A 25,936-nucleotide genomic window follows, 5' to 3' on the forward strand; every position below is an offset into this window, starting at 1 on the left:
ACATGACAACTGTATAACTTAATATTATGTAATTCTAGAAATATATATCTCTTAAACATTATAAGCTCTATGTCCAGAAGAACAATGTTTAATATCTTGTAAAAGAACATGTCCATACTTTTTTGTTAATTTGAAAGTACATTACAGATGTCATCATTTTCAAAACTTTTAAGAATCTCAACTTTCTTATCAAACAAATGTGGCTAAAAACTAAATAACCAATGAAAAGAATAAGTATATTGATTTCACTATTCAACAAAAAACATTCAAGTACTTCTTTTAAGACTTACCCAATTCCAGAAACTCTTGTCAACAACTGAATTGCTTTATTTTCATCACTGGCTCGAATCTAAATACAATTAATAAAAAATATGTCAAGTTTTTTTTAATTATTATGGTGAAGTTTGTAAAACTAGGGTGCTACCTTTTAAGCAATTGCTCCACCTTTCAAAAAAATAATTGTGGGTTTACTTATAAAGTTTTAACTAATACATTCATGTATATACACACAGACACAAATGAAGCTTTTGTATATTGTTAGTTTCAATAATTTCTTACATACATTTTCCATGTGACTTGTCATGTTTATTTTATTCCTACTCTCAATGTCCTGTCATTGATGACTGAATAATGTTTGACAGTTCTTCATAACCACAATGCTAGACATTAGTTAGTTAAAATGAGTCAATGACCAAACTGGCCAGAAACTTTAAAATTTGAATAGCCAAAATGAAAACGATAAAGCCATGCTAGATAAATTCATCCAGCAGTGGTATTTTTCTTTGCTGTAAAAAAACTTATTCTTAACTATCATATATGCCTTTTTAGGCATTATATTCAATCTATGGATACATTTTAAGCCACCCAACTTGGATTTAACATTGTATTTAAATTAAAAAACTCCCTACAAACAACTTATCTATACATAGATTCAATAACTGAAAATCTTTTATTGGTTTGCTCCAACTTATTTATTTCAAAAATCAGAAATGTTCTATTATGATCAATAATGATTAAAAGTCATTATTCAATGTCCTAGAATGTCTTTGGTACAGAATACATCACTATGCATGAACGTTTTATGTGTTGTCTTGAAAAGCTCATAAATAAATCAGTCGTCAATGCCACTGAAATGCATATGCGACTTCACAGCTGAGCTTTGCAACAATTCTGCTGATCCATTTAGACCTAATTTACAAACAACATTGAAAATCTGACCAGTTTAAGAAAAACTGTATGCTGAAGTTAGACAGGAGTGTACTTTATATGTTTATTGGTATAATCACATAATGATAGGTTGTTATATTTTGAACAATTAAACAATTTCACAGTTTTTTTTATTTTTAATGAGATTAAATCTTCAATGAAAGTTTAAACTTTAAAATTTAAAAGTAGGTCCAGGGAGGTGAGCTAAGTATACTATATGACAGTGCTAATTGGTAAGCATTATTTAAACTGAAAACAGAAGTGGAGATGGAACATTATTGAGTGGTTATGAAGGCAGCAAATGACCTCTTACCCCTCATGACCAGTCAATGATTGTCCACTATAAAAGGTTTTATAGACTACACATATGAAAGAATGATAGAAACATTGTTTGGATATTTTAAAATTTTTCCATAAGATCATTATAATCAACTAATCACACTTGGTAAATCTACATATGAATAACTTAATGGCCACTAGATTTAGTAAGTATTCACATCACTGACTAATCCAAGCAAATATTCTCATGTTGTAAGTGTAGTCTGATCTATGGTTCAGACACATTAGCAATGATTAAAAAGATACTGCAAAATCAAACTAGGATTTTGAACAGTCTTACACATAGAAGCAGATTTAATGCAAATCATCAGCATAGTGTTTAATTGGCAAAAATGAATCACTTCACACAATAATGTCTAAACAAAAGTAATGTTGTGATTTTCTTCAGATCAGTGTGAAAAATCAGGGTTCAAAGTAGTTTTGCATGTATGCACAATATGTATTAAAAAATATGGTCAGGGTTCAAAGATTTTATGTTAGATCTGACAGACATGCTCATGCCATCAATCCCATACCTTAAATTTTGGTTAATTGACATTGTTTCATTCATGATGCATGTACAATTAATTTTAATTCATTAGTGAACACAACATCTTGTTCAATGTCAATTCTATCCAAGTACTTCATCAATGTACATTGAAGAAAACAACATCTTATGTATATTATTTAAGATCTGCCATGTTACAGTAAGTGTAACACTTGTGGAATAATTGTGCAGCAGAAGTACATGACTGTACAAACACTAGGGGGCTAATTACAACAGCCTATCATTCAGTTACAATGTATCCCTCAGTCATACATAATTTCCACTAGTACCCTACAGAGTTTGAATGTTTTACCACCCTGGTAAAGTGATGGACACTGCATTTTATTTTTATCTATCATGGACAGGACGTGCGTGTGTGCACACACTTAGAAGCAAAGAAACCAAGAAATAAAAGTAAACTTTAGATGTCAATTTATAAGTGGCTTCTTATTATTTGGTATACTTCAACATAAAGAAAAGTTTCATAAGACAACATACTTTATCCTTTCCAAATACACATGAAAAGCAACAAGAAATAATTATTCAACAGAACAAATACCATTAAAAGAAATAAAACATAAATATTACATCACCAGAATTATAAAATAAATTTGTGTGTACCTTTACTAGAAGTGATTTTCACTTGATGCCAAAGTATTAGAGGACAAGTTTGAAATGATTTATCATGAAAATAATGCAGTTAGGGTCTATAAAAAGAAATTATAGTCACTTTTCCTTTGCTGGAGTTGAGCTCAAAATGGCAAAATAAACACTAAAATCATGTTTGTAAAAGATTAATGGAGAAAACAGTGAACTTCAAAATTTATGTTACTAAATTCAACAAACCACACCAATCTAGATGTAAAGTAATTAACTTCATATTGAGACTCAACAAATCAAATTACAACTATCTTTACGTGCAGAAGAGTTAAACACAAACTTTGAAAATAACTAATAAATTAAACTTGGTAAATGTACATGGAACACAGGCTTGGTTTCAAAAGTAGTAATGATTTTTCATTATGATTGATTCTCAAATGTCACAATTTCAAGATGTTCAAGAAGAAATATATCCAATCCAACAAATTTGAAGTAGGATTTCTCTATTTTGCTAAATGTTATGCAATTATCGTAGTGTAAGAAAAAAATAAATAAATCAGAAGTGTAATAAGCAATGAAAGAGTACTCAACTAACCTACTTAGACTGAGGACATAAAATGTCAAATATTCTCAAGCAAAAAGCATATTGCCATCTATATGGCCATATGTCATACAAGCCTTTCTATTTACATTAAAACATATTCTATAAGTTAGTTTACAAAGCTGTAATTATTACCTTTTATTGGAATTGCACTTATTTTTACAATTACATGACATAAAATACCAGATAATTTTATATCCACGTGTCACCAATTCAGTCACCTTCCTACAAATAGACCAAATTTTGTTGATAATCTGTACAAGTTCAAAATTCAATGAAAGCAATTATTGTGGGGTTGAAACTTAAAGGTAGTTTTACAACAAATGTTCCTGAGAATATTTTAAATTATTTTGTACTGTTCTCGCAATACAAAATAAAAAACATTATTGCATACAACTACATCAATATATGCTTTTGAGAAAGTGATATGTGTAACCCTAAATAACCATTTTAGTTTGCAAAGAAACTCAAAACTTTTGAAAAATTCACATTAGAAGGAATTAAAAAAAGGGTTATTGTTAAAACCTATATAGCTCATTTCCAGTTTTATATATCCATGATTCTAAGAAATAGCTTTGTAACTAAAGATAGACATAAAATGTGAACTTAAGGTCTTTTTCATATATAAAAATGTAGAACTTCTGTTAAAATGACTCTTCAGTAACAATACATGAAACAAGTGAATTTTATCTGAAGTTTATTATAATATTAATTCATTAAACAGAAGTCAGTTAAGAAGCTTATCTAAACATTTATAGAAAACTTTCAGAAAATTCTCTAAATACACATTGAATGAAATTGAAATGTTTGTTTTATAGAAATATTGTACAAACCTTTTCAAGTTTTCCAAGTCTTCCCGTTTCAATAAATTCATCAATTTTTTTGGCTATCTTTTCCCCAACACCACTCTAAGTTGAAATTTAAAAAAAATTATTATGTCAACTGCTGAAACATTTTAAGTTTTCATATTTGTAACCTCCAATCACTCTTAGATTGGTTGTTGGTATGTTTTATCTTTCTTATTAATAATAACTTGCATAAACTTCCCACTTGTGTTTGTATTTGTCTTTTACTGTTTAGTACTATAAATATTTTTAAAAACTTGTTTTACTGTTCTTACACTCTTGTTACATTCGGGGTACAAATATAAAAGCACTTACCTTATAAAAGAATAACAAGCACTAGATTTTCTAAATTGCACAATTCTTTATTTGCTGACTAACTCTGCAATATTCATTGGCAAATATACAAAAATATCATTCCATTTAACTTACCATATGCTAACTATTGAAATTTTTACGACTTGAAGAGGTAAAGTAAGAAAGACAGTCAACTTTAAGATGTTAACATAAAGCCTAAGCTGTAGTGAATTCCAACTTGATTTCACATGTGACTTCTGAAACTGGCATGTATTGAATATCAGTATAAGTCAACTTTAGCAGCTTTTTTGCTTTTCCGAAACAACGATAAAAAAACAGAACTCAAAGCACTACTAATATGGGTTCTTCCTTCATCACCCTTAAAAAATAAAAATTTTTACAAGTGTTCAAGTTTCAAGGATATTCTCTATATAATTATAGTCTTAGTTTTAGTGTTAAATGTCAATTCTCTAGTTCTCACAAGTTTGTAAGAAATTAAAGTTCTAAAACTTTTCTAAATTAAATCCAAAGTGATTTTTTTCAGTTACATAAATTCTTATGCACAATTTTCTCCAGAAAGATGCATTTAAGAGAAGTCAAATAAAGGTTAAGCTTAGGAATAGCCCACTTTCCTTCTATAAGACACCTAGTTCTACCAGCTTCTTCATAATGGTATATAAACTAGTTATACCAGAGCCATCACTGTATTATACAGTTTCTTGATAAGGAAGTATTATTATTAGTTTTGCCAGAGCCATAATGTAGAGATTTTTTATAAGCAAGTATAACTTAGTGACACTACATTCTTCACTGTATGCACAGGACCTTAATAAGAAAATGTAAATTAGTTGTACCAGAGACATCATTACACTGCATCAGAATCTTGAGAAATGTTTAATAACAAAATATGGAAAAAATAACTATTTATTTTTATTTTCTGGAGTAACAAAGATCATCCCTAACTCATATTCCCTACATCTAAAAGTTTGAAATGACACCACATATAAATCATTATAATAAATGACAATCTCTCATTTTTAGTCACAGTTTCAAACTTTGATAGTAATGTGATACAGTAAGCTACTGCATATTAATGATAATATTCAATTCAATAAATTATTATTTTCCTTTTTTTCTCTTGTTAACAATGTATTCACAACAGTTCTAACAAATTGTTGATCACATACATTACTTTCTCAGAATACCATAATTCCCGTACTCTTCAGTAACACATCAGCAGTGATTATGTGAGACTATAGTGTTCAGTAGCTTGTTATTTACTTATGCCTTACAAATTAACAGAAGCAAATTTTGTACAGACTAGACTCCTTTACACAGCTGAAATTTACAGATATCCTTTCAAATAGAAAACATAAGAAAAGCTAAACACATTTTACATGGAATTTCATCATCCAATGTTCATTAATACTTGAAACTGAACATGTAGAAACTGTTATGTTCCATATGACATATATATATATATATATATATATATACAAATATTTCGGGTGCACCTTTAAATAACTGCATAAGGCAATTTTGACTTTTTAATCAAGGACTAACTTTTGAATTAAATATTTAAAAACATTAATTAAAATTATTGAAATATGGTTACCAACTTTTTTTTTTTTTTTTTTTAGAAGTACAAAACCATATGTTCTTAATAATTAGTTTTGTGATACTAGGTATCTTATATTTAACATATATCACAGTTAAATACATGTTATTTTAAATGAATGGCTCCTTGTTGGAAAGAAAAAAAATATACACACACATACAAATAGAATTACATATGGAAAAGCTTCAGCACTTAAGATTCTTTTATCAAAAGAAGTAACACAGTACTCCTTTCATTTATGTAGGTTAATGATAACAAAATATTTGTATATTCTTTTCCCCCATTTCTGGAAGAAGCTGTAAAATTGTCTAACTTTGTTTAAAACATACCAGCTTCTTTGCTTCTGTTCCATTACGAATTGGAGTAGGATGCTGGCCAATAACACCTGCTGCTTTCCGATACGCATTATATTTGTGAATATTTCGACTGACATTTTTCTCATAATCTGCTAGCTCTGAAATATTATTAAAAGTTAACATTGCACAACATCTGATAACATGTGCTATAAAACTTAATCATATTCAAATATGATTTAACACAAAATTAAAAGTCAAGTACAATGGTACAGAATCTTTTATTTTATAAATGTTTGATTCTTAAGATATTATATGTTATATTTATAAGAAAATTTACCAGAATTCTTACATACAGCACTTCCCTCTTACTCAATTTAAAAATGCATTATGTTCTTTATTCATATTATTTTGACAAGTAGCATATGCATACAAGATATAAGTGTGCTCCTCAGATTGCAAAAATTCTAAATACCTTTACAATTTGTTTTGAATGTTATCTGTTACCTTTTGGTTACAATGTTATCATCATAGTAGAACTTCCTCTCTTCTCCTTCCATTGTGAGTTTACATGAACAATTATGTGAATGAACCTTGTGAATATGAAATTCCTTCAGATTAAGACATTATATGAAACCAGGTTAACCAAAACTGACATATTCATATGTACTTCAGGAGGAGAGAAAATGAGGTAGATGATAATGTTTAGACACTCTTCCTACAAAGTTATGTAACTGTATAGTAAGTGCAAAATCTCATATATTAGTCATGTCTGTCACATCCCTTCATTTACATGTTAAATCACTCCTCTAACATTATTTCTCTCATTTAACAATATCAAAACTATTTAGCTTGATTATTCAAGTAATTAAATTTTAAACTCACTTTTGAATATGTGATTCAACATGCTCTAGGTGTTACAAAAGTTTGTTCTTCCTATTAGTATCAATAGTAGAACTGTTCTGTAACATCCTTTGTTGATTAGAAGATTACCAAACGTCAAGAAGGATTCCTATCTATACATATATTCTTAATATAAAAAAACAGCTTCTTAATAAAACAGGAAAATTGTTGACTTTTAGTGCTAGCTATGACTGATGTAGTGTACTTGTATTTCACAAAAGTATGTTATAAATTTATTACAAATAAAATTACGTAGATCTTTATCTGCCTTTCACGTAATACCCAAAAGAAAACAGGCACTACTACAGGGCTGATACTTCAATAGGGAGGTGAAGTGAATCACAGAATCGGATATTTCATTTATTTTCATCTTCATGTTACTTCCCTATTATTAAAACACAAAACATATACTTACAATTATTTTAAATATTTAAAAACTTTACTTAATATGTGTCATGACACTGTTTGATGATAACAATCAGTCCTACAAAACAGTGCAATATCCTCAAAATAACCCTAGAATATGAGTTAAAAGGCAAAATTCTACCCAATCTTTGGTCACAGAACAAACAACACTATAATTTTTGTAGCAGACTTCAAAATGCTCTAGTGTAACACGAATGATTTAGTCATTCTTCAGGCATACACACGCAGATGACAACTTCCTCTTCAAAGTAGTTTCATTGGGGCTTTTGGGACTGGAGGAGTTTCATTTCAACTTAAATTTGGCAATGGCTCTAGAGGTAATTTAACATTAAGATACTTATGCTGTTCCAGAAGTTTGCTAGTGAAAGATGAACAGGTGGTACTTCCCATACATCCAACAGTAATGAAAGGTGGATAAAACTGGGTAGAAAGCAGATACTTTCTTAACAGTGACCATAAGCACAGCACTGAAAGTGTCATTTAAGTCCTAAATTTTTGTGCTTCTCTTTTTCAGTGAGGCATATAAATGAAATATCTACACATAGGTTTTGACAGTGCATATACAACACCAGTAGTAACCATCATGTACATTCAATACGTACCTCTTGAGAAATCATCAAACTTCAAAGCAAATTCCTCTATTTGTGATGACGAGAAACCCATTTTGAGTAAAAATGTATTCTCAAGACAGCTGGTATGGGTATTAGAACTTTAATTAAAATAAAGTACAGAACAATGTTTTAACCTTCTTAGGTCATCTTCAGGTTAACAAACTTTGTTCTTATTTTAATTACAGTTCTAATACCCATACCTGCCATCTTGAGAATCAAATTACTCTACTCTTCTGTAAAAGAGAAAATCAGTGATAAGAACACTAACCAATAGTCTAAATCTCAACAACCATGCTGCTGCTTTTAGTCCCATGATAGATGTAAATTATACCAGCAATATGAAGTCATATGTAGTTCCTCAGATAAAGATTGATACCCATCTATAACTGGACAGCAGTGCTGGGTCACATGTATGCCTACAATCAGAAGATGAGGCCAACAAGAGTTTTAGAAGAAATGCAGGTTGGATGCAAATACTGAAAACATGCAAAAAATAGCAGTTGGTGACACAACTATAACAAGTAGAAAATTCACGTAAATAGAAAAATACATCAATGCCTTGGAAAAACAAATGTTGTCACTAGTACTTTTGAGCATGAACAACTGTATGCTCTTTTTTGTAGACAATACAAGAAACCTAGGATGTAGAGATGCTAATAAATACACAAAATTTGTTGATAAATGTGGTGTTTGGCAGCTAAGAAACACTAGTCCACATTTCATTATATAAAAACAAGAATCATTGTAAATTCTTCAAGCAGTAAAACTGAACAATCAATACTATTTAATGAGCCATATGCAAACCAATAACTCCAGTTCTAATCCCCAAACATGTGTAAAGAATGTCATGCATGTCATATGCTGCAGTATAACCCTGAAGACATTCCCACTCTATAAACAATTACCCAATTTGTAATATGGCTCAGTGACAAAGATACACCACTTCATGCACTTGCCTGCTTAAATCACACAGGAAGATATAAATATTGTTAATGTCTCCATGTGAGGAGCTCCACAGGTGATATGTACCTGTCCCATGTACCCACCTGCCACTGCCTCCTCCTACACAGATATGTGTAGCATTCCTGCTCACACAAGTCATTCCTATGGGTGTGTGAATGTGTGTGTGTGTGTGTGTGTGTGTGTTATAGAAAAGCCACATTGGGCTATCTGCTGAAACCACAGAGATGATGGAAAAGATGCATACAAAGAAACTGTTGTCCATGTACAAAGATGTGCAGATGTCAAGTGGCAGTAGAGAGCAATTATGGAGAAGTATGAGCCATAATTCATCAATAAAAGTATTCCTTTACTTGAACCTGAAAAACAGAAAAGCAAGTTTCTTGTTCTTAATACAATATAGAAAAGCAACAATAATGAAAATAAAAAACCCTAACTGAAACTTGCCATTCATTGGAAGCCACATTCACTAATGAACCAATTCTAAAATTACAAGGTTATATATATATATATGACTTGATCCCCAAACAATACAAATATTATCTGTGGCATTTTTTAAAGACAATCATGCCAGTAGATCCCAAAATTGTGATATCTTCTGACAAAAATAAGAACATTAGGTCATAAGCAAATCGTGGCAAAACATCACACTTTCACTACAATATTCGTACAACATAATTTGACCATCTTTTATCTTTTCTCCACAAATATCATTAATTTTTGTTGATGTTAAAATTAAACAAAAAGAATATACTGAATCTCACTATTTTATTCCTTTTTCTAATTTTAAACATTTATATAATTCCTTTTTGGCAGAATTAAGTATGGTTTTGCATGTCCTTGTCAGGTACTTTAAACTACTATAGAAACACCTGTAGAGTGACAATTTAAACTTCAACTACATCTGTAAGTAATAGGTATCCTTAAACGAAAGCATACACATCTGGCTTACCATTAGGACACTCTTGACTACAGCATGTATATCATTTGTATGACTAGGTACATCTCACATCCATGGTGGGGAAAAAACCTTATGTGGGAGATCAGCTTTTACAGTGCAAGTCAACAGACTAAAAGAATGTGTGATTAAATGTAAACACAAATTTACAGTTTTAATAAACATTACTTAAAGTATTTAGCTTACCTACAGTATTAAGTTCACGTAATAATATGTGCAATTTTTTGTGAAAAGTAAAAGGGCAAAATCCCCTCTAGCAGATGCCCATGGATACATCTAAAATTATGTTACAAAAATGAAGGAACCTTATTATCCAATGTGTATTAGATATGCAATATCCTCAGACTACATTATTTAATATTTTACTCACACATTACATACATACGTACGTACTTGTGCGTGTGTGTGTGTGTGTGTGTGTGTGTGTGTGTGTGTGTACTAAAACACACACACACAAACCATAGTCATTTCAGACATTAAGCTAATTTGATATCTATTTCAACACACAAGGAGAATATTTGTCACACAGAGAGATATATATATTTACAGATTAAAACAAAGATTTAAAGCAATCAGTATTTAAAGTTTTAAATAAAACAGTGGATAGTTCATACAGTTAATTGAGATACTATTATATCTTGAGAGTGACAAACTTGAAAGGACTGCTTACTATGTACTATGTTGTAACTGCCAGACATCCCACTAAAACAATCCTGCATTTATAATCATCACAGAGAGAGAAAGAACAACAGATGGATAGAGCATCTTACACTTTTCATTCTTCTCCCAAATAACAACATAAAAACAAATTGTTGAGTGCACCTGTTACTGGTGAACAGTAATTTAGCTATTTAAATTGCACCATATGTACAGTACATGTATTCCCATTATACAAATTCTGCCAAGTTGCCATGACTGTGAAACATTTTGGGTTGACCATTCCTAGACATCAAAGAATGACTACAACATCAGTGTTCAAGTAACTAGGTGATGCACATGCTAAAGGCAAACCTTCACAAACATCGCTTAAGATTCCATAGCTTAACACCCGCAGATGGCAGCTGCTCTTTAGCCAACTATCATGAACCTCCCAACAAAAAAGAAAATAGTTTATTTCTGAAAATAAAACAACTTAGGTAGCAGTGTGTAAATAAAAATATCAACTAATGTTTCATTTTCTTGCACTTTAAAAATTTGGTCTATATTCTCATATCTTCTGAAATTGTAAGAATACACTTCAGAAAGCATATAATTATAAACATGTTCTGTATCTATTCTCAACTTTTCTGGAAATTCTAACTATAAAAGTATGTGGTTTAGAAATATTTTTAATGGTCTTGAATTCTTTATCATAATAACACCTACTACTGAAGTCATCCAAAAAAATAATGCTTCACATTCAAAACTACACAAACTATTACGTATCAGAACTTGTTTGTCACCTGAATTATAGATAATCAAATAAGAAATTACATTTCCTTTATAATAATTTCAATTTCTATCAGGCATGTATTGAACTTACATGATAAAAGCCAAAATAACACCAGAAGAATGAAACTTCACTAGTTTATTGATAAAATGTATCTTGTATCAAATGTATCTTGTATAATTACCGATTGTTTCTGGTTGATCGTCACAAATGAGAAACTTTTTGTTAAAAAAGATGTAAATATCTACAATAATTCACACAGATATAAAAAATCATTATACATATAAATATAACCACACTAGTGGGGTTACAAGTATATATATAATGCTCAAACAAATTAAAGGAACAAGTACATATTTCAGTATATTTTTGTCATAACTAGATTTATGTATGAAAAACATATCTGTTCATCTACAAGTATTTTTTAAGCTTGTGAGTGAAGTTTGAAGCAACTCAAATGAAACTCACCTCACTCAAGGAGAATACAACTCAAGGTACCCTATATAAGGCTGTTATGTGAAACTGTGCATTCCTCATTAATTCTCGAAATAAACACCAACGTGGATCTTTTACAGCTCGTTTTATCAGTGTGTACCTTCATCTTGTGTACACAAGCAGTCAGGTGCCATATGACAGAAAACAAGGAGGGCAGGGTGGTCCAGATGCTGGAGGATGGCCAGACCCAAAGGAGGGTGGCACATTGCACCATCAATTAACTTTGGCAACACTACTAGGAGATGAACTCTTATGGCAGGAGCCTAGGTCAAGGCCACCATCACTACACAACATACAGAAAGGACTACTACATCAAGACTACCTCTATGAGGGACAGGTTAGCTATGGCTTGGTCACTGCAAGATGACCTTCAGCATTCCACTTGAACCCGTGTGTCAACCCAAACAGTTTGCAATCATCTGCAGAAAGGATGCCTTAGGGCCAAATGGCCTGCAAGAGGTGTTATTCTGACAGCACAACACAGTGCAGCCAGGTTGGAGTTTACTCGTCAGCACCTGGACTGGGAAGTTCATCAATGGGCCACTGTGTTGTGGACAGAGGAGAGCAGGTTCACTGTGCCTCCTGATTATGGATGTGCAAGAGTGTGGAGACACTGAGGAGAACAATTTTCTGCCTGTAACACTGTGCAAGTTGATGCTTATGGAGGAGGTTCTGTAATGTTCTAGGTAAGCATATGCTTGTGTAGCCACACAAACTTACTCATACTTGACAGGGGAACCCATTCTGACGCCTTTTGCTGGTGCTGTTGGTGATGGGTTTGTTCTCATGCAGGTTAATGCACAAGCCTACTTTGCCATACTGTGTATGGACTTCCTGACAAGGAAGGAATAGAGACTTGAGTGGCCCACCAGATCTCCAGAGTTAAATCTGATTGAACATTGTTGGGATATGTTGTCAAGGCATATTAATGAACACCAGCACCATCCTCAAAATGTAAAGGACTCCAACAAGCCCTGGTAGAAAAGTGAGCTACCATATCCCAAGATAACATTGAGAGACTGATTTGAAGTGTGCCAAATCAGTGTTAGGAGCATATCACAGCCCATGGAGGTCACACCAGATATGGAATGTTTCAAACATTTCTTGAATAAATGCATGTAAACTGTTTAAAGTATTGTTTCATAAGGGATATCAGTTTTGGTGATATTGGTCATTTTTAAAAATTTTATTTCTCCATCACACATCAAACAAATGGATAGAGATGAAACTGAAATGATGCAAGTTTCCTAAAAAAATAAAAATATTATCACATTTGGAACACTGAGATAAATTATATAAGAAAATGTACTCGTTCCTTTAATGTTTTTGAGCAGTTTATATGTACATCCTTGTGCAAATTAATTGAAACAAATGGTCATTTTACAATATTTTCAGCATGACGGCCGGTGTAGGCTTGCTGGACCCGCTGATTTCCTTTAATAGTCATATTTTCACACAGACGGCGTCATTAGCTGTGTTTTGCAATACAGTCGATCTATTTTTGGGATATATGACGAAATTTTTAGGAATATTACGTCACTCAAAATTGCATTAAAAGGGCAAAAGACCAGTCAAAAAACAACTTCTTACCAAAATAATGAAGAAAAAACAGTATCAATGGAGTCTGAAATGCAAGAACTTGACACAAGAACAATGGAGGAAGGTGTTATTCATTGATGAGACTCATTTCTTCGTATAGAATCAAAGAAGTCTGCATGTTTGCAGATCTCCAGGTGAGAAACTTCGAGAATTTCACATCAATCAGTTCGTAAAACATCCCTTGAAGAAGATGTTTGGGGGATTTTTCAGCTACTATGGCATAGAAGGCTTACATATCATAGAAGTTATGATGCGAGGACCATGATACATCGAAGTTTTACAGAGAAGAGTCATTCCAGAATTGAAAAAGAGATTTCCAGATGGATCTGGCATTTTCCAGCAAGATCTGACTCTGCGTCACACATCAAAACTTGTGAAGAATTTTATGACTACAATGCGAATAAAGGTGCTGGACTGACCTGGAAACTCTCTGGAATTAAATCCTATAGCAAACTTTTGGGCGATTTGTAAAGAAAGACTTCGGGGAAAAGACTGTACTATACAAGATAAGCTAATTGAAGCCATAATTGAGGTGTGATACCGCAAACCAAAAATTAGTAAAGATTGTAGTCAACTCGTGGACTCAATGCCAAAGCGGATTAATGATCTTCTGAAAAATAAAGGCGGTCATGTCATGTATTTATTTGCGAGTAATTTTTAGTTTCTCAGAAATAAAATGTAAAAAAATTGAAAAAAAAATCTTAACTTTTCATCTTGTTTCAATTAATTTGCACAAGGGTGTATATATAGACACACACAAGAGAGAGAGACAGAAAATTAATACTTAAACAGTCAAGTAAACTAAAATCAAAAGGAAAGACTGCATTAAAAACAGTAAATCTGAACCTGTTATGAATGACATTTAAATCAGCAAACAAACCCACACAAAATCAAGTTAAAGATGCTGTATAAATTTTTATAACTCTATACTAGTATAATTTATCTGTGAACTACTAATTAAGTTAAATTAGTGGTTTAATACTATAATGAGGCCTAGAATGCTAACCTCAGAAGGCAAGTTTATCTTACTTACCCTTAAGTGGTGGTACCTCATTCCTTTTACTTTGTAAAGCAATAACCTTCCCACGGTTGTTTGCATGCAGTGAAGAGCGATTGAGGTGTGGGCTTGTTCATTTGATGATTTTATTTATTTATTCATGCGAGTCTAACAAACAGTATTTAAGATGGATAAACAGTATATTCCCACTACAATATGGGTCCCACTTCTGCAGTCACAACCACAACTCGGAGCACATTTTACATCCTACACTATAGCCTGTACCCTGGGATCCTTTTAGTTTATGCAGGTTCTTAAATTTAATTTTGTTTGGGTTTGTTTTTTTTAATACATAAATGCTTGGACATCTATTGTATTTCCCATACATAAAAAACCCCAATGGATTTAACTGTAGGAACATTATAGAATATATTCATCCTTATTTATGGCTCAAAATTATGTTTCAAATACATTTTATCAACATTTAGTTCAAGAGTACTTATAACAGCTGGAGAAGGATATTTCTTTAGTATATATGGAAAACTACAGCATATTCCAGAGTATTCCATACTATTCAAAATGTTCAATAGCATTTCATATTAAGTAAACCAAGATGTCACTTTTTACTTGTGAAATATTATGTAGAGAATGACAGTAGCGTGTGTAGCTTCTGTGACAATATAGAAATACTTAAGCAGGTTCTTCTGCATCATTTCAGATGACAATGTTTAAGCATCACAGAGGTAAGACTGTATTTTGAAAATCTTAAGAAAAATTCAAAAGGGAAAAATTGAAACATAGCAAGTTAATGGAGCAAAGTTTTTCATTAATCTGAATAACTGTGTTGACACTCATATGGATGACCTAATCCTAATCAAGATCCCATAATGCAATAAGTTTTTTCGTGGTCAGAGGCAACAAATATGTTGTGGATGCATGATCCAGATAGATAAGGTTCTTTCACTTAAGGAATCAAGGGCTGAGAAAAGAAGTGAAGCAAGTATGAATGGGAAACAGCATGCATAACAGGAATAGCAATGGCTATGTAATTGACAGATAGCATATCAACAACACTGATGAGAATAGAGGAGTATTTGGAGCACTAACCACAAAAATGAAGCATGTGTGCTATTAGAAACACAAGTATCTCCTTCATTTGGCATGTTGGCATCATATCTTAGAACTTGTCCCAGTGTGTATTTTTAAAAACTGTATCTAGCTTTTCTCTGGTCCAGATATTACAATTTTCAATCACATTCAGCATTATTTGGAATACATGGACAAAGCAAGTTAAAACTAAAGTTTGCCATGATGAAGAAGCATAAGCTATGATCTATCTTATGGTATGGTTCACTGCTCCTGAGACAATTTCTGCTTGTCACAATGATCTTAATCTTTTACAACATCTTGTTAAGTATAAGAAGGTGAATTCTTTGTGTTCAAAATCTGCCTGCCAAAAATTTTCTGTGGTATCTCAATGAGGAATGCATTAGTTTGGCATTCTTTGATTGAGCTCTCTATCTACAGATACAAAATAAGCAACAGATACTAAATGAGAAGAAACACATGGACAAACCTCTGAAGTGCATCAAGCTAAATATTAACAAGTCCGAAGTTATACCAACTGAAAATTTCATCATAAAGAACACAACAGGGTTATTCTGGTGCCTTGAGATTTCATCTGGATATTTAAATTATAACCCCTAATCATGGAAGCTCACAGAGAACTACAAGAAGGCATCACTGACAATCAAACACTTAAATGTGGCAAATAGCAATGCTGAAAGGATTGTGGCCCTCAATGAGGAATATAATGTCATCATAATAAAGAAAGAACAAAAACAATTCCTAGTTTCTAGTTGTGCAGAATCATATGTGCTCTTCTAACAGCAGAAATGAAACAATAACAATGCAATAATATCTAACCACACTAAAATTATATAGTTACATAACAAGAATATTCTGTTTATAATAAAATAATGGTGTTACTATAGTGCATGGTCTACAGACATACTATCATGATCACCATTTTAACTTTCATTTATTTCCAACTGGTGCCTATTATTATAAATAATGCTTTTAAAATAATAAAGTACAAAATACCATTACATACACTCTTTTGGGAAAATATCATCATAATGAAATGCGTTCCAAAAATCAAAATTAGCACAATTATAACATAAATTTAAGGTACTCTTTTATAACATACAACTTATTAATATTTGCTGAACAAAAATGTAGATAAATATAAATCATTTAACAAGAAATTAAGTTTCAGCAAATCATTAAAAAGTGATGATGATAGTTTCACTGTACACCACATACTATAGTGCAAACATCTTTGTAGACTACACACTACAGTAGTGCCAAAATGCTAATATACTTTAAATAAATCACTTCTAATACATAAATGTTGTTTTTTCTTAATATAATATAGTACAGATAATCAGTTTGAGTTGAGAGTTGAAAAGGATACTCAAAGCACAAAAGCCTAATGGATACTTTTAAATATTATGTTATATTGATGCGCATCTCCTCAAATGGGTTTGGCAGTAAGACAAAATACTGAGAGATGTGATGTATCATACAAAATCTGTGCAAAATTTTCTTTTATTTTTTATTTCTAGCCTAAATCTTTCATGGACATGATTTTTTGAGCTTGGATGCAAAAACTTTGCATTTGTAGGTGGTAGCCAGTCCAAAGTTTAGCCTATATTATTCCCTAACAGAGTATATGTATGTAGTACCAAGTCTTTGCAGTCTAGAACTACAACCCCTTTCAGCAATCTCTAAATATGGTCCAAAATGAATGAAGTTTGACATTACATTTTTTGTACATTGAAACAAAATTAAAGGGTGAAAGCTTTAGGATTTTAAACCTGAAAGTTTACTAGCAAACAAAGACTACCCTAATGGTCAATCAGTATGAACAGAACTAAAAAACTGGGAATATGAAATTATAGAAAAGCTTGTTCACAGTGCTTATTCAGCTCCCAAACTTGGATATTTTACATGGCCAAAGTTTTAAGCTACATATATGCTTCCCACTAATAAACATACACTAACCATTCATGGTACCATAATTAAATACTATCACTTATTTTATAACACATTATATCAAGAAGTTCCTATATACAGCATCCATGAATTTATTACATCTACTAACATTATAACTATATGCAGTCTGCAATTTATCATGAAACTCAAAATTGTACACCTTATCTATGAATTGTTCGTTCATATATATTGGAAAAAGTAAATATTTTGTAAATACTACAACTGTCTCCTTCCCTAAAAATACGAATATGGAATAGTCGTTGAGCCTGTAGGCTAAAACTTCAATATTAACCAGTTTCTTCATTTATTCCCAAGCAATGTCAACGAAAATGATCGATGTATATACAAGAAACTTACAAAAACAGAAATCTGGTACCCCGTCTGTTTTCACATGTAGCCTTAGGCTTACTTTGTTTAACTCGAACGCTCGATAAACATCGTTTCAGAAATCGCTCAGCAGCTACACCATAACTTACCATGTTCCACTTCTTTTTGTCATTATTCGTTATTCTACGTATAATTTATCAAAAATGACAAAGTACTACCAAAAACTGAACTTAAAGTTAAGTAAAACTGAAAACGTGAGAAATATTTCAGTACAAAAATATAGTTAAGCCTAACCCATGCTCTACTCTCACTCGCAGATTCTTGTAATACTAATAGTAAAGTGGATATACATTAAATTTCATTGTGAAAATTCAAAGCGTAACAGAAACAACTAACCCATCAATAAATCGCAGATATCACTATTTTGGTTATCTGTTTCTGCGGCTTTTCGTTTACCCATTTTTTTTTTTTTACTGATATACTGAGTTTCTACTATTTTACTTTCTAATTGCCACTACTCGCATATCGTAATCACGTAATCCTAGAAATACTTTTAATAAGTTTGTTTATATTTACACTAGTGACATCTAGCGTTTAGTTAGATTGGTCAAATCCCAAATTAGTGATACACGTAAATGATTGTTACCCATTCATGTCTCTGCATCACTTTCTTTGAGGGTCGTTCAGGTTCGAGAAAAAGTAACGTTGACTGAATAATTATCCCATTCTCTTTGCTGAAGAGGAGAACTTTAAGTGCAACAGATTAAAGAAAAGTTGTGCTGACACAATGTGTGGTAAGTACTTCTGTATGTGCTTTTCTTAAAAAGTAACATTATTTTCATGTTTTGACAGTAGTGAGTGCGAGTTTTGCAGAGCCCCTTCCATGTGGCTCTACAGTATATCAGTGGGATTATATATTATAACGCTAAAAACTGAGTTTCGATCTCTGCAGTAGGTAGCGTATAAACAACCAGTAATGTAGTTTTGTGCTTTACGACAAACAAACAAAATTTAGAATATTTTATGCAATTAAGATATTGTCATAACAAGTTACCTTTAATTTGTTTTCTCAATGTGACTTCCAAAATAAAACTATGTTAGCAATAGAGTTTTCAATTAGCCTTTTTCAAATAAGTTAAATATATGATGTCATTCGGAAAAAAAGGTCAAGACTTCACAAAAGATGTTATTTATTCTGATTTTTTAAAATGCCATTATAAAAATATTTGTGCGAGTTATTTTAGGGCTTAAGCAAACTAACTTATCTTATAGAAGAACTACTACTCAGCCTACTTCTTTACTGGTAATAGTATAACTTCATTCTAGGTTTGGGTAACGTGATGGATACTTTAGAAAACTTCTATGAACAAGAAATTATCTTATATATTTCCTTTTCTTTCGGTAGTATTGTTGATAAGATTCCTAAGTTTGTTTATGCTTTATTTAAAAATGTTTCTGTTACATTCAGATGGAAAAAAATATTTATTTCAGACTACAAAAAAAGCCAGTTTTGTGTTGTTTTCCGATTACATTATTGATGCTATGATTTAATCAAATGTGATAATTCAAACACGTTTTAATACAAGTAAACGTTTATAGCGTTCAGCACAAACATCTCGCTTAACGTATCATGCAGCCCCCATCTTTTCATTCATGACTTCGAAAGATTTTTATTAAGTTAATTTTGAAGAAAGAACACTAAGTTAAAGACTTACAGTACCCCAATAAACATACCATACAACAACAAGTTAATGACTGTCAGTGACGGTCGGACGTCTCCTATACTGCTGTGTAATCAATGGCATTATAATTTATCTGCATACGTAAGCAAACGTATACTATTAAGAATATGCACAATTCGGTCCATAAACACAACTACAATAATATACTTAAAATATATTTAAATATCTAAGCCTAATCCTCTACTTTCGAACTCGCTCTGCGAGGTTGTGTTCAGAAATCAAAACTGGTAACACAATAAAACCTTCTAACATTTTTTCTTATAAAAAGAAACGTGTTTAGCGCCAATTCATAGGCTGCAGTTATACTTGTAAGATCCTCAAACACTTAAAATCAGGCATCACCTAAAATTCAAGTCACGAAGGTCTACTTGTTAAGTGACCTGGTTCTTACTAGACTGACTAGTGAAACTAAGAAAAAAAAATCTAGAAACAGGCTAGACATTTAAGAAATAAGAACAAAAACCAAAGAAGTCATTACAAAACTGAACCGTCAGCTTGACTAGAATTTTATACTTTTGCAAAACATTTTTGAGCTGTGTACTGGGCTTCATACATTATTTCGATTCCAGATAACATATAGAGTCGCTATCGCATATACACAAACTACCATTCAATCATTTTCGATAAGAACGTTGTTGAATTTGAAACCGTTCGATTAAAAAAATGGTAAGGTTGTGGTTTGTGATTAAGGCGATTAAGCTATCACATTTTATTATGTCCTTAACATTTTGACAAACCTAATTGTTCTTGTTAAAATGTTTTACAGTTGCATTATTTTTTCTGCTAAAACTGGAATTACACGAATATACCAAGACTTCGTGACATAATGAATATTTCATAACATGTTCACGATATCTATTATTTTCATTTCTAAACCTTACGACCCCTTGTGGATCAGCAATTAAAATGCTAAATATGAGGTTTCGATAATCGCTGTGTACTTACTGTGCATGCAAACGGAAAAACGTATCTTTACACACAAATAAATGACCCACTCCTGAACAATCCTCAAAAATGTGAGTCATATCATATATACTTAAAGCAAGAAGCTTTCCTTACCAAACTAATGCTCATATAAACGTACTTTCGAACCCCTGTTACACCAAACATGCTTGAACTTTCAGCCGTGGGGGCCTTATATTGTAACGGTTAATCCTACTATTCGTTGGTAAGAGAGTAGCCCAAGAGTTGACAGTGTTTGGTAATGACTAGCTTCCTTCCTTTTAGTCTTACGCTGCTAAATTAGGAATGGCTAGCGCAAATAGCCATCGTGTAGCTTTGCGCGAAATTAAAAAAAACAAACAATCAAACATATAAACAGTAATTAAGGTGAATCAATTATACTCTCTCGATCTGTTGTTTCATGTGTCCAAAGTCTTGCATTAGTGCTTCATAAAGCATAGAACATAGAGTTATTTACAAGGAAAACAGTTGTTTAACACTGTTCATAAAACCCTTGAAAATATTGCTTTGAGGATCTTTATATGTATGTCATGATCATTTAAGAGGCACAATTATAACTTATATTTAAGGTTACAAACAAGGCTGTCCACATGACTCCCAATGTCCATGGACTGAATACCAACTTATAAAGAGGAGAAAGTGGGTTATTGTCAGAGAATAGCCATAGGTTAAAGCGATGCACGAGGGCAAGATTACAGATGACCGGGAAATTAGGACCAACGTGTTTAAAGCTTCAGATAAACTGGACACACGTACAAATACAGATTCTACAAGTGTTCGTACACATTGATTAGTTGCTGACCTCAAATCGTTCGGTTTTCCATTGATGACTTAGTATCTAACATGAGCTCAGGCAGAAGCAAACAAAATGTATTCAAGAAATAAACCAAGTCATCAGCTCTCTCCTATATCTTCTAAATTAACTTTTTTAAAAATGAAAATGGGTTATTTTTGTTTATATTTTATGTTTACTTTTAAGAAATAATAACGTCAAAGGCCAATTTAATTTACTAAATGAAAACTAAACTCAATCATTTAATAACTGTACTTATTGCAATCTAATTAAAGTGTAGTGTCTTTTTAAACTAGACTACTCTTGTAATAGAGAGTGATAAAAAGACATGCGCACAAGGTATTTTGTTCACTTGAGGGATTATGAGATACGTTTTAAAATGATCCCTTTCATTTTAAAGTATTTTTAGGGTTGCTATCCTGTACGTAGGTAAACGTCAAGCACCGGTAAATTTGAGTCGTTGAATAAATTCTTAACAGTTGTTACTTTAATGTTGCGCAAAGCTACTCGAAGGTTGTTTCCACCTAATTTTGAAAAAATAGTGGATAGGCAACTAGTGAACAATACTCACCGCCAATTCATGGGCTACTAATTCTACTTTGAACGAAGAATTTGATTTGACTGTCATGCTTATAACATCTCCACGGCCCCAAAATGCAATGTAAAATTTTATTTATTTATTATTTTTAAGGTAACGAAACTTGAACCATGGAATTCTGAATATATCTCCAGCACGCTAATCGCTTGGGCACTCTTAGTTATTTAAACGCTTCAGTGAAATTGCGCCACCTTTAATAAATTATCTTTTGATATTTGTTCGTAATATACGGTAAACTATATTAGTCATCAGTTCCAATAAGAAAAGGCCCGGCATGGCCAAGTGGGTTAAGGCGTTCGAATCGTAATCCAAGGGTCGCGGGTTTGAATCCCCGTTGCACCAAACATGCTCGCCGTTTCAGCCGTGGGAGCGTTATAATGTGACGGTCAATTGCACTATTCGTTGGTAAAAGAGTAGCTCAAGAGTTGGCGGTGGGTGGTGATGACTAGCTTACATTGCAAAATTTGGAATGGCTAGCGCAGATAGCTCTCGTGTAGCTTTGCTCAAAATACAAAATAAACAAACAAACATATAAATCCAATAAGAAAAAAAAATGGAAAACTACGCAAACTTGAAGATTTATAAATATTCAATTGATCATTCATCTTTGTTAGTCTTTTCATATATATATTGTTCTTGTTCACGGGCCTGGCATGGCCTAGCGCGTTAAAGCGTGCAATTCGTAATCTGAGGGTCGCGGGTTCGCGCCCGAGTCGTGCCAAAACATGCTCGCCCTCTCAGCCGTGGGGGCGTTATAATGTGACGGTCAATCCCACTATTCGTTGGTAAAAGAGTAGCCCAAGAGTTGGCGGTGGGTGGTGATGACTAGTTTCCTTCCCTCTAGTCTTACACTACTAAATTAGGGACGGCTAGCACAGATAGCTCTCGAGTAGCTTTGTGCGAAATTCCAAAAAACCAAACCAAACCAATCTTGTTCACGAAACAAGAGTTACGGTTGTATTTAAAATATAATTTCTTAATTCGATTCCAGAACTAATAACTGTTATCTGGTGTTTTAGGGCACAGAAGATGTACTATTTAATTACTTAAAGTTGAGAAAATTAGTAGGTAATTGTACCATTCAGAATTTAAAAACGCGCAAGACTCACTAAATGATATAACTAAATATATGTTATAGAGTTGTTGTTATTTGAATTCCGCACAAAGCTACTGGAGGGCTATCTGTGCTAGCCGTCCCTAATTTAGCAATGTAAGACAAGAAGGGAAGGCAGCTAATCATGACCACCCACCGCTAACTCTTGGGCTACTCTTTTACCAACGAATAGTAGGATTAACCGTACATTATAACGCCCCCACGGCTGAAAGGATGAACATGTTTGGTGCGACCTGAATTCGAAGTCGCGACCCTCAGATTACTAGTCGAACGTCTTAGTCCACCTGGCCATACCGGGCCATGTTTTGGAGAAATATAAGTGTTTTTAATAGGCCCGGCATGGCCAGGCGGTTAAGGAGCTCGACTCGTAATCTGAGTATTGATAGCGCAGATAACCCTCGTGTAGCTTTGCACGGAATTCAAAAGCAAGCAAACAAACTTGTTTTTAGTTTTCGTAATTTAAATAAACAACTGGAAGAAGTTACAAACTTTTCCTACAAATTCAGTTGACTGATTATTATTTTCACATACATAAGTAATATTTTGACAGTAAAGTGAGAAAAACTACTTTTATTATCAAGATAATAATAATACGAAACTTTGTATATGTAAAAACCGCTCGTTTGGGTTGAGAAAATATTTTACGTAGAGGAGCGAACAACGTTTCGACCTTCTTCGGTCATCGTCAGGTTCACAAAGAAAAAAAGAGGTAACTGACCGGAAGCTGACCACATGTTTGAAAAGGGGTTGTGTAATTGAGTGTCGGAATATAGAGGGCGGTGTCAGATGTTTGAATATATAATTTTTTTTGTAAACCTGACGATGAACGAAGGTCCAAACGTTGTTCGCTCCTCTACGTAAAATATTTTCTCAATCCAAACGAGCCGTTTTTACATATATATTCCTCTACAAGTGGGTTTTCTCGACATCACTGAATACGAAACTTTGTTTCAGTCGACGTTTCACCATTTCTTCGTCAAAAGCTGTGATGCAAAAGCACAACCTTATTTCCACGTAATTACACTGTGTAACGCAAATTTTGTTCCTGTATAGTATGTATTATTTCTTAATTGCTTATGTTGTAAAAGTACAGAAAATGGTCATTATTCCCTTCAAGCTTTGCTTTCGTGACCTGGATAATGAAATTTAGAAATTAACCTATTTTCTATGAAAAACGGGCAAATTTGCACATTTTCATTTACATAAGGTCTGAATAAAACAACATATGAATCAAGATTTACATGTATTTACACTAAAGTTACACAAAAATGAACAAAAATGTTTGGAAGTGAGTAGTTTTTCAAGATTTGCGACTGTAATGTAAATTCCTTTTACGTATCAGCCCCCAGATATAGTTTTCCATCATATTTTCGTTATACGTTCCCAGGTCACAAAAGCAAAGTTTGAAGAGAAAAATAGTTCTTTTTCATTTACTTTTAAGCAATTGGGAAATAACACTTTCTGCCCAGGAACAAGAAAAAGTAAATTTTTTTTTACAAAGTGTTATTAACCCTCAAGTAGCACAGCACTGTATCTGCAGGCTCACAACGCTAGAAACCAGGTTTCGATAGCCCATCGTGTAGTTTTGTGCTTAATTACAAACAAACATAATACAATCAGTTTTGACAGTCTGGTTTTCACGTCAAACAGTTCTTGTATTATACTGGCTCTGACAAAGCTACAAAGCTGAAATAAAAATTACTTTATTATTATAATGTGGAAAGTTTGGTTTGGTTTGTTTTTAATTTCGCGCAACACTACACGAGGGCTATCTGCACTAGCCGTCCCTAATTCTGCAATGTAAGGCTAGAGGGAAGGCAGGCAGTCATCACCACCAACCGCCAACTCGTAAGCTATTCTTTTACCAAAGAATAGTAGGATTGACCAACACATTATAACGCCCCCACGGCTGAAAGGGCGAACATGTGGAAAGTAAAGACCAGTTTTCTAACTTTGCTGATAAAGTGTTAAGTCTCTCCAGTATGCACTACAAATTGTGAAAAAGAAGAAAATATTTAACATTTACTTTTATAATTCCACAAAGTTATTTCCTCTGCGATGACCTCACACATACACACACATATTTAAAAAAATAACGTTTAACGATGAATTAATTTTGATAATGTAGATGTAACAGTCCTTATAGATTTAGTAACAAAAGTACAATTTTTATAAAGAAAACAACAGCTGATAAATGTTCTCAACGACTGTGTCAACCTTCAATAAGGAAATAAAACTTAGTTTCAAATTTAATAAGCAGTTACTGTGAATAATGTTCTTTAAACAGGGAACTAAAAAAAACTAACTTAATAAATTACGATAAGTTTTATTCCACCTATATCTTTAATTTATTCATGTATGTATAAACTGCTTTCTCCTGAGTTGATCGGAATATAGTTGAGGAATTTGTCTAACAAGGCCATCTGGTGTCTGGTTTTCGTCGTCCTCTTTTTAATTAACACACAAGGTTCGTGTCGCATGTCTTAAGCATGATGTGCTACCGAACAGAAACTTTATTAACGCAATTTTAAATGTCCATATAGATGTTATCGAAATCATTGAGTGTAAGATTTCTTAAATTGAGGTCTTGCTCTGATAAAGATTCGCAATGACTAATCCATGATATGAAGTAATCAAAATAT

The 25,936-nt window shown here is 32.5% G+C and overlaps 2 protein-coding genes across 5 annotated transcripts in view; one reads left to right on the forward strand and one right to left on the reverse strand.

Annotated features, from left to right (window-relative positions):
* The window catches only part of LOC143229535 (DNA polymerase beta-like), a 34,812-nt gene extending 16,168 nt beyond the window's left edge, over positions 1-18,644 (reverse strand). Inside the window, exons 1-4 of the mRNA XM_076462017.1 lie at positions 18,481-18,644; positions 6,359-6,483; positions 4,106-4,180; positions 291-349 (exon numbers count right to left, since the gene is read on the reverse strand). Of these exons, the coding sequence (XP_076318132.1) occupies positions 291-349; positions 4,106-4,180; positions 6,359-6,483; positions 18,481-18,544 (323 nt within the window). The 5' untranslated portion in view covers positions 18,545-18,644. The remainder of the gene's footprint in view (positions 1-290; positions 350-4,105; positions 4,181-6,358; positions 6,484-18,480) is intronic.
* A 74-nt stretch (positions 18,645-18,718) lies between these two features.
* LOC143229533 (glutamine--fructose-6-phosphate aminotransferase [isomerizing] 2-like) overlaps positions 18,719-25,936 on the forward strand; it is a 45,521-nt gene continuing 38,303 nt past the window's right edge. For all 4 annotated transcript variants that reach the window (XM_076462007.1, XM_076462010.1, XM_076462008.1 and 1 more), the window contains exon 1: positions 18,719-18,878. In XM_076462007.1, coding sequence (XP_076318122.1) covers positions 18,872-18,878 — 7 coding nt within the window. In that variant the 5' untranslated portion in view covers positions 18,719-18,871. The remainder of the gene's footprint in view (positions 18,879-25,936) is intronic.

This window comes from Tachypleus tridentatus, chromosome 10 (assembly GCF_004210375.1).
Source record: "Tachypleus tridentatus isolate NWPU-2018 chromosome 10, ASM421037v1, whole genome shotgun sequence".
NCBI lineage: Eukaryota > Metazoa > Arthropoda > Merostomata > Xiphosura > Limulidae > Tachypleus > Tachypleus tridentatus.